Raw genomic sequence first — 15,963 nt, forward strand, 5'->3', positions numbered from 1 at the left:
AGATATGTGGTATGGGGCCATAGTAAGGGGGGGAATTGACAAGGCTGAGAGAAAAAACTGACTGGATTAAACCCTTTTCATTCTTTTTTAATGAAAAAGTATGTTTGTCTTTAGAGATTACAAATTTCATCTTTTTTTAAAAATTAAAAACCCCAGACCAATCTAATAGGTAATAGAAAGTCTACTATGCTGCAATGTAGCTTACTGCAGTGAACAAGACCTGACCCACAGATCAATTTAAAAACACACTACAGGACATTCTAAGGATTGAGATACTCAGGTTGGAGGTTCCAAGCCACTGATCTGGACAGCTGTGCACACATGAGGCTCTGTTGAAACTATGAGAAATTCCCATTACAAGCCATCTTCGGACCTCTTTCAGTGCTATGATTCCAAATCATGTAGGTGGGCCATTTTATCATTTCCATATACAAAAACCACAGATACACAATAAACCCTATTCCTAGGTCTCTTTGAATCATGCACTTCTCTCAAAGCAAGTCAGCCAGGTGGCTCCTCAAACCTGTGTGTTTTATAAAACTGGCATCTCTTCAGTGGGATCTTCACAACACTTCCCTGAAGGCCCACATAGAGAGCACTCCGACTGTGTGAAATCTGCAAGCTCCGGATAAACTCCTTTTGCTTCTTTGGGAAAATCTCAATCTCCTCCAACAAGCAGCTGCTTGCTGTCTGAGTAACTGGAGCCAGAACCTTCTTTATAGTGCCATGGTCTGTGAAACAAGCAGAAAAGGAGGAAGGCTGTAAAAATCTAACATACAAAACTTGCTAGACAAGTACTCTTTTACTCAAAGTAACATTTTCTATCCACTTTGCCTTAGAAGATCAAATGAACCATAGTGCAGCAGCGGACAAGGAGGGAAGCAGACCAGCGGCTAGAAGGAACCATTCCTTGAATCTCAAAACAGACAGTTCCTTGCAACATCTTTAGAGCCATTCTAGATGCTAAGCACAATACCAGTCAATACCCACCCATAAAATGGAAACCACAGGTTTGGGCAGCCTCCATTTGCAGTGGTGCCATACATGGCAGCGAGAGGGGGTTTAACTCTTCAACCTCCACTCGGTTCTGCTATTCAAAACCAGGCCTCCTGCTTTCTTCTCAGCATTTTAAGCAGGTGAGGGGGATGTGTGCTTTCAAAGCCATACCTTTTGTCTTTTAAAATGCCAAAAGAACACACCTGAATGGTGGTTGAAGTTATTAAGCCCCCCCACCCTTTGCTGCATGGTTCTGAGGCAAAATAAGACTAGAAGGAAATGAGTAATCATCTTCTTACTTGCTTAGTGGCTTACTTGCTTAGTAGCAAACACAAAAGAAAATCATGGTTAAAGTCAATTGACAGAAACAGACTATGAAAATCAGCTATGCACTTGATTAAATAAATCACTAATTATCAAGTAATTCATGTAAAAGTATATATAAATCCAATAATAAATCTGACATTAATCACATCAATATTTCATAAGATTAATACAACTAGTTAGAATAATATCTCGTGCTGGATGAAACTGACCAACAATCAAGTGTCAGCTCTGAGACTATCTTCAACTCAGCTTCTTTGTTTCAAGAGGTTGTCTTTATTAACAGATAGGTAACAGAAGCACAGGAGTTTTGTCAGATCTGGCTCACCTGGGAAGTGAACAGATCTTTATACCCTTGGATGGACCGTTACCTGGCCCACCAAAAAAGACAGTAAAAAACCTGTGAAAGCAATACAAATAATTTCTCACCCAACCCCCATACAACTAACAGTCTACTGCAGGGTTTCCCAAACTCCCCCCCCTTCATGACCCACTAAAATTCGGGGGTGGAGCCAGGAGACTTTGGGGGTGGAACCAGGAATTATGTCATTTCCTGTGGTGTCACTTCCAGGTCAAGGGCCAAGTGATGTCACTTCCAGGGCACACAATCCACCTTTTCCTGTGATGTCACTTCCAGGGCACTCCCCCAAACCTGCCTCTTCTTCTGAAGTAACTCGTTTTCAGAAAAATTTCTCTGAAACTCATGCTGAGCCAAAATGGGGGTGGAAAGTCTGCAACAGGGCTGGTTGGTAAACCATCTGGACCTGGTGCTTTATCTTTTAAAACTTTTTAATTGCATGAGATATTGCTTGTACTGTAATTTTTTTGATTTAGCATATCTCTAACTTCTTTCGTAAACTGCCACTGTTTGACTTCCCAAGCATGGACTTTTTGAGAGTGGCTTAAATGAGCACCTGTTTGCACCTGCATCTTCTCTCAGTCCATGCTGGGAAGCTGGGCTGAAACAATCAGAATCAAAGAGAGAGTCACAGCTCATTAATCACTCAGATGAATGATTGGCAGATAAATGCTCCACTCCTCACCCATCCCCAAACCAAAATTGAATGCTGATTAAAAATAGCAGCACCAGAAATTATTCCCGTCCACATATCATTCTCAAGTGTAGATCACAAAAAGGGCATACTAGGACCCCAAACAGAACCCAGCAGTACCTATGGGAGTCCCAGGAAGCATGTTTTTCCTTTGCTGAGGTGGGAGGAGGGAGAGGGTCGGCTAGTGATGAAGAGCAGCCACACTTAGGCAAAGGTTCCTCTAATGGGACAAGTTCTGCCTTCATGGTATATGTTAAAAAGTCCAGAAACTTCTAAAAATGCTTTACTATAGAGCCAGATTCAATGTGACATCCTGAGGAGGGGAGGATTTCCCAATTTATGGATTTTTGGTAATGCTTAAAAGACAGGGATCTTCAGATGCTGACTCCATAAAAATTCAAATGTTGACTCATCAATGTATTCCATCAACAAAACTTCCTACAGTGTAATTTTAATCCATCTAGAAATGTGGACTGTTGGATTAGTATTTATGGCAATATAATTAGACTTGTCATTCAATTGATGCATGACTGCCTGTTGATAATCTGTCACATTCATAATGACAATAATGCCTCCTTTATCAGCTTGTTTGATGGCTACAGTCTCATCATTTGCTAGATCTGTTAAAGCTCTAAGATCCTGGAGTGAGAAAGTATTCCAGCTCAGACTATATGACATCTCAATCCTAGTAATGTTCCTCAGCACAAGTGTTTCAAAAACAGACTAAGCAGGGTAATTTATAATGGGAATGAATGTAGATTTAGGATGGAATCTATTGCTCATACAGACCTGTATTACCCCAAAAAAATCATAATATAACTTAACACACACACATTAACAGAAAAAAAAAATCAATTTTGGAGTTGTCATGAAACCTAAACCCAGACTGTGAACATGCTTTTCATTAGGTGTGAGATTCCAGGAGAAAAGATTAACCACTAGGTCCTGCGTTGGGGGCAGTATTGGGGGAAAGTCTCATTTCACAGGCCTCTTGGTATTTCTAAGACGAACCTGCTCCTCTGATGTAGTAGCTGAGTTGTCCCCGGCTATGGTTTCTAATTCTGAAAATGTTTGTATTGGATCAACCTGTGACGCCCTTTTCTTGGTTGTAGCTGTTAATGACCAACAATTACAGATCCTAGACTGGGCATAGTCCCTGGCATCCCTACTGAATTTCTTCACCTTGAATTCCATAAAGTTTGGTCTCAATATATATATATATATATATATATAAAATTTTTTGGCCACTGTGTGACACAGAATGTTGGACTGGATGGGCCATTGGCCTGATCCAACATGGCTTCTCTTATGTTCTTATGTGACACAGAGTGTTGGACTGGATGGGCCATTGGCCTGATCCAACATGGCTTCTCTTATGTTCTTAAAAGCCACTGGTCATGTGTACTTGAAGAGGAAATCTCCTTCAGTCTTTGCTCTATATGGCACTAATTTCAGAATTCAATTTCTCAGATTCTTGAATAGATTTCTCAGTGATGAACAACATAAAAATCCACAGAACATTTGTTGAAAATTGAGACCCACAATTCTAAAGTCCTCATTATCAATGAACAGCGCAGGAGCCTTCTGGATTTTTAAACCTCTCAGTAGTCTATTGACCTTACAATAATTTGTAAGTGAAACCACATGGAAACTTAACATCCTTTTTATTTAAGAAGTGTAATTGTATCCAATCAGAACTCACATTCCCTTCTCATTCATATAACATGATGGAAATATTGGAAACAATATGTCCTTTGTCCACATCTGTGAAAGCGAACAAATTACTCAATTGTGCTATGAGCTGGAAGGGACCTCTAGGGCCATCTAGTCCAATTCCTTGCACAATGCAGGAAATTCACAAATACCTCCCCCACACATTCCTGGTGACTCCTGCTCCATGCCGAGAAGATGGCAAAAAACCTCCAGGATCCAGGACAAACTGGCCTATAGCAAATTTCTGTCTGACCACGAAGTGGCGATCAGTATTTTCCTGGGCATGTAAGAAGGAGCCACAAGAACTAAGCACTGATGCAGCCCTTCCTGCCCTCCCTTTCATGATCTGTCTAAATTCATAGAATTAGCATTGCTGTCAGATGGCCACCTAGCCTTTGTCAAAGCAAACCAAGAGTTCAGCTGTGAACTGAATCCTGGTTTCACAAACTAACTTCAGCCAAAATATGTCCATGCTGTGCATCATTTCTGAGCTGAGCCAAGGTGTCATTCCAAACCTTGGAAAAATTAATGTGGTCTTCATGCTGTCAGTGATAAAGTATGAAGATCCATTAGAGATACACAGGCTACAAAAACATGTGTATAATTAAATTCATTTACAAACTCCTCAGAGACTTGAATGGGCATCATGCTAAGTGACAATTCACTTAAATTTCCTTTGTGAAATTTAGAGTGTGCACCTTTAATTCCATCTCAAGGATACTAGGAGACAGTCAGATGTATGTTTTTTCTGAACCAAGAATTTTGACATTTCCTTGTCAAATCACCGAAATGCTTATACTACACCAAATAGGGTAATTATGGTTATTTTGTCGCACCCCTCCAAATGATTTCCTTAGACCTGTGCTTTAATAGCTGTATTTGTGCATTTGATGATCATTCAGAAGAGAAGCTCCTGCTTCAATCAGATGCAACTCAATTTTGTCTGAGAACAAAAGAACCAACGAGCAATATTGGCTCCTGTCTAATTTCTCTATCATGAAATCTGCCCATCTGCTTCGGAATCAGAAGGTGGTACTTTCCACCTGACCAAACCTAGATCAGGCACCACACAACAGATTCTCCAGAGGCCTTGGCTGGAAAACAAGTGACTTAAGTCCCTGCATGGAGCCTTTAGTCCCTGCCTTTCCCTGCGTGGAGACTGTGCAATCATCATTCTGCCATCAGATTTTAGGTGCTCCCAAATGTGTCCCCTACTCATCCATTTGTGCAGAGCTAGGTTTACACTTTCTAGAAACCAGAGCCTGGATTATGGCTTTTAAGTTCCGGTTAAAAATTCCTTTCAGAACGGATTCAGGAAGTTTATTATACTACCTGATGAAAGACAGGCACAGCATTACGTGGCTCTCTGCATTTACCCACAAACGACAAAAACTTGGTATTGAGGGGACACTCTTTTCTTATGTGAAGAATTATATATCTTAAGAACAATATGGATCACGAATACCAAAAAGTGTTCCCCTCACATCCCCCTGTTTGCTCTGCAGACAATTTAGGTATACCCCAAAGACATGGGAAGATACCCATTATTTTTTTACTTTAGACTCCCCATTCCATCGTCAGACGTTTACTTTGGCGCGTTTAAATGCCTTCCCATCAACAGTTCTCTATGGTAGGTTTAGACAGATACCTCTCCAAAACAGATTATGCCCATGGGAATTAGGAGTCCTTGATTCTATATCCCAGATTATTTTAGAATGTCCTCTCCTGGCCTCACAACGTAGACAATTTTTAGCTGAATATCTCCAACACAATGTATTTACTAAAAGGAAAATTCTGTCCTGCCTTTTAGAAGACGTTAATCCCCATATTACTGCATGTGTTGCGAACTTCTTAGTAGAAGCCTATAAAATTTTATCTAGGCATACTACTGTATTTTAATTGCTGAGTGTCTACTTTCGATTAGTATTATTGGCTGCTATTTTAATTGATTGTTTATGTATTGTTCTGACTATATTTCAGGCCTTTGTATCTACTTTTGATCGTGAATCATTATTGCTCTTATGCCAATAAAGGTCTGAACTGAACTGAACTGAAGTGACTTAAAAGAAATCGTTTCAGACAAGATATAGGATGATTTTGACATGCTGGAAAACTGGGCTAAAACAAATAGAATGAATTTTAACAGGGATAAATGTAAAGTTCTGCATGTAGGTAGGAAAAATCAACTGCATCATTACTGGATGGGGGAGACTTGTCTTAGCAGTAGTATGTGCAAAAAAGATCTAGGGGTCTTAGTGAACCATACACTGAACATGAGCCGGCGGTGTGATACACTATGGGGTCCCCAACCCCCTGGTGGCAAACCAGTACTGGTTTGTGGCCTGTTAGCAATTGGGCTGCGGAATGAGGCAGAGACCTTTGCCTACTCATTTAAAGAACTCTATCGGGGGGGGGGGGCGGGTGGCAGGGATAGGGTGTGGCCATGAGGGCAGCCTGGAGCAGCAACAACTATAGCACTCCCACTGGTCCATGGAAAAATTGACTTCCACAAAACCGGTACCTGGTGCCAAAAGGTTGGGGGCCACTGCAGCAGGCCAATGCAATTTTGGGTTGTATCAACAGAAGTATAGTGTCCAGATCATGCAAAATGATGGCATTGCTTTACTCTGCTCTGGTTAGACCTCACCTGGAGTATTGTGTTCAGTTTTGGGTACCACATTTTAAGAAGGATATAGACAAGCTGGACTGTGTCCAGATGGCAATGATGATGGTGAGGGGTTTACAGACCAAGTCCTATGAGAAAAGAATGAAGGAGTTGGGTATATTTAGCCTGAAGAAGAGACAAGTGAGAGGAGATATGATCACCATCTTCAAGTACTTGAAGTACTTGTCATACAGAGGATGGTGCAGAGTGTTTTTTCTGTTGTCCCAGAAGGTTGGACCAGAACCAATGGGTTGAAATTAAATCAAGGATGGTGACCTAACCACCACCCTAGGTATCAAAAAACAGCACCTTGCAGAATGTTTGTTAGGGTCATACCTCTTAACAAACCAAATTTGCAAGCTCTGCATTTGCAATCTTGCTAATGGGATCACCCATTAGTCTTAATAGATACAAAATTGCTTTCATTGGCTGCCAAGTGCCAACATTTTCTAGTACAGCTTAACACCATTGTCTTAATGCTTTTAGCCCTGTTTGCAGACAAAATAGCTCTCCCTGTGGTAGCATCAAGAGCGGCATCAATCAATGGTACTCACCGAGATAGTTCAAGGCAAGACTTTTCCCAATTTACCATTAAGTCTAACCTGAGACAGGTAGAAATGGCACTGTAAACATGGTCACTCAGTAGGTTACAACTGGGGGCCACAAAAAGCTAATCATCTTGATATGAAAAAATAGAGCAACCCTGTGCGCATAAGTGCATCACCACTACAGCTCCTCACCTGCTGAATAATCTTGGTGCAGGAACAAGATCAAATGGGAGGGACACATACCGGAATGTCAAGTCCCTCATCCATCTCTCTTGAGTATTTACAGCCCCTGAGTATTTATCGCACAGTCCGTATTTTATTGCTCTTGCTCTTCCTGTGTTGTGTCTTCAGCAGGAATGTGAACACATGAAGCTGCCTTATACTGAATCAGACCCTCGGTCCATCAAAGTCAGTATTGTCTTCTCAGACTGGCAGCGGCTCTCCAGGGTCTCAAGCTGAGGTTTTTCACACCTATTTGCCTGGACCCTTTTTTGGAGATGCCAGGGATTGAACCTGGGACCTTCTGCTTCCCAGGCAGATGCTCTACCACTGAGCCACCGTCCATCCATGTGAGGTGTGACAGCTCCTAGTTCCCAGGTCCTTATCAGTTCCCAAGTATGTAGTAGAAGCCTGTGTAGTGAGATTTACAATATTGTTGTAACCCTGTGACTCCTAACTTTGAATTTTGCCAACCATTTGGTAACGGCCCCTACCTATCTATAAAGATCCTGCTTTGCTTTGCTTCTCTATTCTTCTTACCAAATTGACAGATGATAGTCCTAACCTAACTCAAATAAATGAACCTATTTGAAATAATAAAGGGTCTTGTTATCTGGAACATCGGTGACTTGTCAAGAGCCCTGTCTGAACCGTAAATAATTCCTATGGGATTGGTGAACTATGAAAATAGGCATTCTTTAAATCAAGGAAAGAGCCCTGGGGTGCAGAGTGTTAAAGCTGCAAGTACTGCAGTCCTAAGCTCTGCTCACGACCTGAATTCAATCCCCAGTGGTAGCTGGGTTTTCAGGTAGCTGGCTTGAGGTTGACTCAGCCTTCCATCCTTCCGGTAAAATGGTTGGTAAAATGAATACCCAGCTTGCTGGGAGGGAAGTGTAGATGACTGGGGAAGGCAATAGCAAACCACCCCGTAAAAAGTCTGCTGTGAAAACATTGTGAAAACGTCACCTCAGAGTTGGAAATGACTGGTGCTTGCCCAGGGGACCTTTCCTTTCCTAAATCAAGGACCATAAACCACACACCATAGAAGAGAGACCATTCTAAATTCCAAAATTTTAAAGAACTAATCTACCAAACCTCTGCTACTTGTGCCAGCCTATCCTTATTACTGGGAACATCTGTAACCACTGGGGCAGACAGTCAGAACTTTACTGGCAGTTGACCCCAATCCCTCTGAGAATTCTGTTGAGCAGGCCTTGGCCATGGATACCCTTTCTTTTTGAAAAGTGGACAACAGGAAAGGTCACTAAGGATACACAAGTGACGGCTGATGGTGCTGTCTCTGACCCTTACAGAGAGGTCTCTGAACTGGAGCTGATGAAAACACGGTCAGCGATCTGGCTGTCTGGCGGTTGTCTTAGTGGAGAGGAACTAATCTGTGGACTGTGAAAAAAGAATTGACTCCCGAAAGGGGAGTTCCTCAAATATACAGAGAGTCTTCAGAGGGAGAGAGTGTTGTATAGCCGTGAGTGCCTCCTGAGAACTATGGCAGAGGCCACTGATCTGGCTGATGCCTGTCTGCCTACGTTAATCTCCTGTTTTGAGAGTTTAATCATTTGGACAGGATAAATTTAGCCGGGGCCTTGGATTTCTCAGGCAATTTGTCCTGGTACTAGGAAAGACTCTTCCAGAGGAAACGCTGGTCGTCTCCCATAATCACTTGATAAATTGCTAATCAAAAATTGTGAGGGGAAGAGGTATAAAACTGTCTTCCCAAAGCATCCATGATTAAGGAAGACAGTGGTTGATTCATGGACACAGGAGTCCTGCTTTGCTCTATATAGATTTTCAGTCTTACAAGGTGTGGCCTGAATGGAAGTCTTTACTAGGAGATACTGAGGTCAGAAATATGAAATGCCACAGAGACCTTTTCTTTGGGCTCATTGTACAGAGACCAGAACAAAAAAGGAACGGAGGGAAGGGGGTGCCTGCCAACTGAGCATGTGACATGTTGGGCAGGAATCCCGTGCATGCGTCAGCTCTGAAAAAGAGCAGGGCACCCCTTCTTTGGAGTTTTTGAGCAAGGAAGAAAATGTCTCATAACTGGCCCGCGCAACTGCATTCCAATGTGGGGCTGCACGAGAAGACCAAAGGTGAATCACAAGACTGAGAAACCTGCAGAACACTTCAGCCTTCCAGGACATTCAATGTGTAACTTCAGAATAGCTGTTTTATTGCAAAGGAACTTCAGGAACAGACTAGAAAGGGAAATTGCTGAGTTACAAGTTATTACTACACTCAGAACAATGGAACCACCAGGATTTAACAGGGATATTGGTTTCTCATCTTACTACATATGCTAACCTCATTCTAGGAGGGCTCTTTATTATTTTTTTAAATTTCTTATTTGGCATTGTAGATTGTAATGTAATGAATACTTGAATGTAATGTAATTTGGAATGCTAGATAGGAATGTATTTCTCTGGTCTGGGAACAAAGGAGATACACTGCACAGTCAATCAGAGCACCTTAAAGAAGATGTTGTACTGTTGCCTCCATGCTTTGAGAGGAGACAGATGGAACACAATAGCAGGGCCTCAGTTAATTACTCTCAACATTCCACAGTTAAGAAGGGTACATCTGCCCATCAGTCTCTGATTCTGATATATTTATTTCCTTAACTATAATTTCTCCATGGTACTAAATCCAAACAAACAGTGACCATCAGTGTTCCCTCTAAGCTGAGTTAATGTGAGCTAGCTCACAGATTTTTTAGCTTTCAGTTCACACATTTTTTTTCTTAGCTCAGGGCACACTAATTGATGCAGTAGTTCACAACTTTAATGCCGGCAGCTCACAAAGTAGAATTTTTGCGCACAAGAATCTGCAGCTTAGAGGGACATTGGTGACCATATAAATTAAGCTTGTTGTTTCAGTCTGGTTCTTGTATCTGCTAAATATCTTTATTACGATGCATGCTGATTTGCTTCTCACCCTCTGCCTATCTGTCAGCCTTCTTCCATCTAAGGCGGGCAAAGCAGTTGGCTCCCTTCCTAGAGCGCCAAGATCTGGCAATGGTGCTTCATGCAACGGTCACCTCGAGACTGGATTACTGTAATGCCCTCTACATGGGGCTGCCTCTGTGCCGAACCCGGAAGCTGCAGCTGGTGCAGAACGCAGCGGCTAGACTGTTGCTGGGACTCCCTAAATGGGAGCACATACAGCCTGGGCTGCGTGAACTGCACTGGCTGCCAGTTACATACCGGGTTCGTTACAAAGTGCTGGTCATTACCTTTAAAGCCCTATATGGTCGAGGACCTGTCTACCTTAGGGACCGTCTCTCCTCATATGAACCCCAGAGAGCACTGAGGTCAGCCGGGAAAAACCTGCTGACTGTCCCCGGACCGAGAGAGGTGAAGCTGCAAAGCACCCGTAACCGGGCCTTCTCCTCTGTAGCCCCGAGCCTAGTGAACCAACTTCCAGAGGAAATGCGGGCCCTGCGGGACCTAGAACAGTTCCGCAGGGCCTGCAAGACCTTCCTCTTCAGACTGGCTTTCCCTGATCGAAATGGAAATTGCGAAGGAAACCGCCATCAGAAAAAGTAAACATAGCACTAGCACTTTTAAAAAATTAACTTAATTTTAAAGCTTAATCAGATTTTAAGTAAATGCTGATAATGTTTAATGTAGTTTTAATCACTTGTATAATTTAACTCTGAACCATGTTGTTAGCCGCCCTGAGCCTGCTCCGGCGGGGAGGGCGGGATACAAATAAAATTTGTTGTTGTTGTTGTTGTTGTTGTATGGACTGGTAACTTTCATTGAACACAAAAGTTTATACCTTGAATAAAACTTGGTTGATCTTAAAGGTGCCATGGGACCCAAACTTTGTTATGTTAGAAAGCTGCTATAAGCTATATATGTGTGTGTGTGTTTGAAACAGTCATCTGATGTAGTCTTAAGTCAGGGGTCCCCACCAACACCTTTCCTGGTGCCTACCAAGTAGTTTTTAGAAAGTGGGCAGATTCAGGTGTGGCTTTTACCCAGCAAGGCCTCTAACTAGCCACTGGAAATTTGACTGCCTGTGCAGATTTTTAAGAATATTGCTTTGGCAGCTTGTACATTTTCCTGGGCTGTAAGTCAGCTATTTACCTGTGGCCAAATAAATGACATGGAAGAGCATCTCTTTGCCTTGTACCACATCTACGACCACATGAGAAAAACGGCTGTTGTCCTCCATGAAGTAAGGAATGGGTGTGACTGGCTGAATGACTTCATGCATCAGAATAAATTTCTGAGCATCTTGGAGATTCCTTTCAGTCATATTCAGATAAAGACCTTGGTCCATGGTGCCACACTAGAAATAGATGAGATTACTACTGTTAACAAAAGAGTCATCCGAGACATACAGCAAAATATATACTAGAAAGTCATGCACTGACTAAATGAAAATTATGCAGAATATTAAAAGTCAAAACAAAAGGACGGTATGGAAATGGCTGAGAAACTGAATACATTTTTTTGCCTCCGTCTTCACTGCAGAAGATGAGAAGTGCCTGCGCACTCCGGAACCACTGATTTCGGGAGGGGTGCTCAAAGACCTGAGTCATATTGAGGCGACAAGAAAGGAGGTCCTACAACTGAAAAACAATTTAAAAATTGGTAAGTCACCAGGCATACATCCAAGAGTTCTGAAAGAACTCAAATATGAACCCTGACAAAAATATGTACTCTCTCATTAAAATATGCCTCCATTCCTGAGGGTTGGAAGGTAGCTAATGTCACCCCCATCTTTAAAAATGCTTCCAGAGGAGATCCAGGAAATTACAGACCAGTAATTCTGACGTCAATACTGGGAAAGTTGGTGGAGTAATTTTCTCCCTTTCTCACAATACAAGAACTCGTGAACACTCAATGAAATTGCTGAGCAGTCTGGTTAGAACTGATAAAAGAAGTACTTATTCACTCAAAGAGTGATTATCACCTGGACTTCACTGCCACAGGAGGTGGTGGTGGCTACAAGCATAGACGGCTTTAAAAGGGGATTAGATAAACATATGGAGCAAAGATCCATCAGTGGCTATTAGTAACAGGGTATAGATGGAACTCTCTTTCTGTAGCAGTGATGCTCTGTATTCTTGGTGCTTAGGGGGGGCACAGTGGGAGAGCTTCTAGTGTCCTGGCCCCGCTAGTGGACTTCCTGATGGCACCTGGTTTTTGGCCTATTGAGTGACAGAGTGTTGGACTGGATGGACCATTGGCCTGATCCAACATGGCCTCTCTAATGTTCTTAAGCAAAAAAGGAGGGGGATAGTTTGGTAGCTATCTGCCACACCCAATACAAGGAGGTTAAAGAACAAGTACAGCTTGCTGCATCTGGCCAGTGGTCCATCTTGACCAGCATCCTGTTTCACGCAGCAGCCAAGCAGTTATCCTGCAGGACTAGAAGAATGCCCAGCATCAGCCTCCTGTCGCCTGTATTTTGGCTTGTATATGTATAGATTCTTCAAACCAAACCAGGGCTTTAACAGTAAATTCCTTGCCAAGTTCTTTGCTGGGTGAAGCAAGCAGGCAAGGGAGGAGCAATTACACAATGCAGCCCTGATACTGGTCAGAACAAGGATACATTCTTTTACATCAAATTCAAAAGGTAAATGTGGATTCATATATGTAGCTCATTTACCTAAATTTACAGAGAATGTATGTGCATCAGAGTGCCAGTATATTGTTCTATAAAATATTTATATTTTTATTTCTGTTTTGTATTTATATTGTTAACCACTCCAAGCTGGGGGAAGGATAAAAATTGAATGAAATAATAGTAACAATAATTGGGGCTAAAAGTCTCAAGAAACATCTGACATTTTGGGCACGGAGCATATAACACCAGCTCAACTCCAGAAGATAGTGTTGCTTGGAACAGCAAGAATCCTACAAAGATACCTCTGCAATTCCAAAGAACATGGGCTGATCTTGAAATGCAGATCACCATCTAACAGACAAATAGATGACTGTGACAATTCATAACAACAACAACAGTGTATGTGCAAAAACAGTCTCCGACTCTATAACTCTGTATGTGTGCCAATGAACACATATGTTAATCTAATATCTATCTGGCCCTGAATTGGCCTAGTTACAGCCTCCATTTTTGAACAAAATAGATTCCACTCTCTGACTCTTTTGTGCTTTGCCATCAGAAATTATGACTTCTGCTGAGATTGCAGCAATGCAGCATCTAGTGATTGCTGTGCATTTCATGAGGAACATCTAACCACGAGTAGCTGTAAACACTGGGAAAGCACCACTTAGTATTGAGGGGAAGCTTTTGTTAAAGGGGGCAACTTGCCCAAACTAGCCTAAAACTTGCATTTTTACTGCAGAATGCCCCTCCCATGAGAAACCCTCGATGATGTTTGACTCTACATGATATTATGGGGTGAAGAGAAGCATGAATTGATACAAATTTGATCCTACTTTGTGTGTTTGTGCCAATGTATTTGGGAAAATGTGTGGCTTCAGTAAGGGAGCTCAGATACTAGCATGTCGACTGGGATATTAACTTTGATAACTAAGCTGAGATAAACAGCTGCTGAGATGCCATAAGAACCAGAATGCATAGGACTGGGTTTCACATATATATGGGAGGGAAACACTCCTTCCAGCTGTTAGCATGCACTATCATGTTATGCAAAAGTACTTTTCCTTGAACCCCAGTCTGAAACACTGGAAAGTCCCAGAATTCACTGCTGATTGCTGACCCAGCCTGAAGACTCATGAATACACCTGCAACTCTGACAGACAAGTCCCATGACCCATAAGAAAAGCTCAATCTGGAATACTGTTTTGGGAATGTTATGGGAAATGTTATAGGAAAGGGACATTTGGTTCCTTATGTGCCAAAATAAACAATACATGAGGGGAAATTAGATGTTCACACCTTAAAAACAAGCCTAGCTCAACCACCTAGTGCTGCACAACACTAAAAAAGCTAGAACTGATTACCAGACAATCTTAGGATCTCCTGTCTATACTACATATACTGGTGGATACTCAAAGGTTGAGTTTAGCGATTTAAAAATATTACAAGTGTTTATTACACTCTATGACAAATGAAAATACAGAAAATTGTTGAACAGTAATATTATCTCAACAAAACTTAGTTACAGATCAAAAGGATTATGTACATAAAACCAACAGGCCAAACGCGTTTCAGCTTGATGTGCCTTCTTCAGTGGCCTATCATCACAATCAAAGAGCACACACCTGAAAACCTTTTAAACATATAAAAGTATATAAACATCTGTAAAAGGGGAGGCAGGTTTATAATATTCCCAAACTGAGACTGACCTCATTAAAAAAAAAAACTATTGCATGTTTTGGAGTCAACTCTCAAAAAGTGCAGTTTCTCTCAACAATTTTTCTGTCTTTACCCCAGTGTTTAGCCTCTCTGTGTGTGCTCCAATGATATCACAAGCAGCTGTTCCCTACTCTTTACACATTGGAGTACACATTTAAACAAAAAAACTTTAAAATATTTGTTCCTGGTTCCCTCTTTTCCACTTTGAACCCCCACTGGGAAGAAAGACAGGGCACAAATGAAATAAATGAATAAATTCCTCAAAAGAACCTTGAGAGTTATGTTAGAGCAAGCTGTAATGACTTGGCCAAGATTACACAGGAAGCCTAAATTAAGGCTGAGTGATAAAATTTTTAAAACCTAACCTCCAAGGGCCTCAAAGTGGAAAGGAGGGTCTAGTTATACTCTCTCAACCTAGGCCTACAGAAAACTGGAACCAGACCTGCCTTGGCTTATTTTAATAAACCAACAACAATATACTATCAAGATTTAATTCAGTGTAAAAAACTGCTCCAGGGAAAAGGCATTCATAATGTCACAAGGCATAGCCAATCAGTATTATGCACAGCTGGTTTCAGCTGCAAACTAAGCAGAATCACATTTGCCTGGTTTGTGCTCTAAAGATGATGAGGTATGTGCAAAAAGAACACAATGAATGCACTTCCAGAGTGCAAAGACCCCTCTTTTTAATGTGTTCCCGCACAGATGTCAGTGTTGTGTCACCAGTGATAACACATCAACAAAAATAAAATAAAATTACACATATGGAGCTATTGCTTAGTGGCACAATCAGAGGTGGCTAATGGTGATGCCAATACCATTCTTAAGAGATAAGTGTCACTACCTATCTTCATCTACCCTGAAGAATTCTCAATTAATAATATTGTACAGAGACAAGCTCAGAGAGGAGCTGCATATCTCTACTACAGCCAAATTAACACCCCTGTGGAATCTTAAAGGCTAACCAACTTATTGTGGCATAAAAGACTTGGTGAGCCACAGCTCAGTTTATCAAATCTGCTTTAATTAGTAATCACCATTAATCCTAGTTTTGACCAAGCTTCTGATTTGTGAAGAATGCTGTGGCTCTGAATTAAATTTAGAAGCATGCTTCATGCTAAACATTTAC

The 15,963-nt window shown here is 41.6% G+C and overlaps 1 protein-coding gene across 1 annotated transcript in view; it reads right to left on the bottom strand.

Moving 5' to 3' along the window:
- SEMA5A (semaphorin 5A) overlaps positions 1–15,963 on the bottom strand; it is a 179,568-nt gene that overhangs the window by 62,833 nt on the left and 100,772 nt on the right. Inside the window, exons 10-11 of the mRNA XM_060253773.1 lie at positions 11,627–11,831; positions 524–731 (exon numbers count right to left, since the gene is read on the bottom strand). Coding sequence (XP_060109756.1) covers positions 524–731; positions 11,627–11,831 — 413 coding nt within the window. The remainder of the gene's footprint in view (positions 1–523; positions 732–11,626; positions 11,832–15,963) is intronic.

The sequence above is a fragment of the Heteronotia binoei genome, chromosome 14, assembly GCF_032191835.1.
Source record: "Heteronotia binoei isolate CCM8104 ecotype False Entrance Well chromosome 14, APGP_CSIRO_Hbin_v1, whole genome shotgun sequence".
NCBI lineage: Eukaryota > Metazoa > Chordata > Lepidosauria > Squamata > Gekkonidae > Heteronotia > Heteronotia binoei.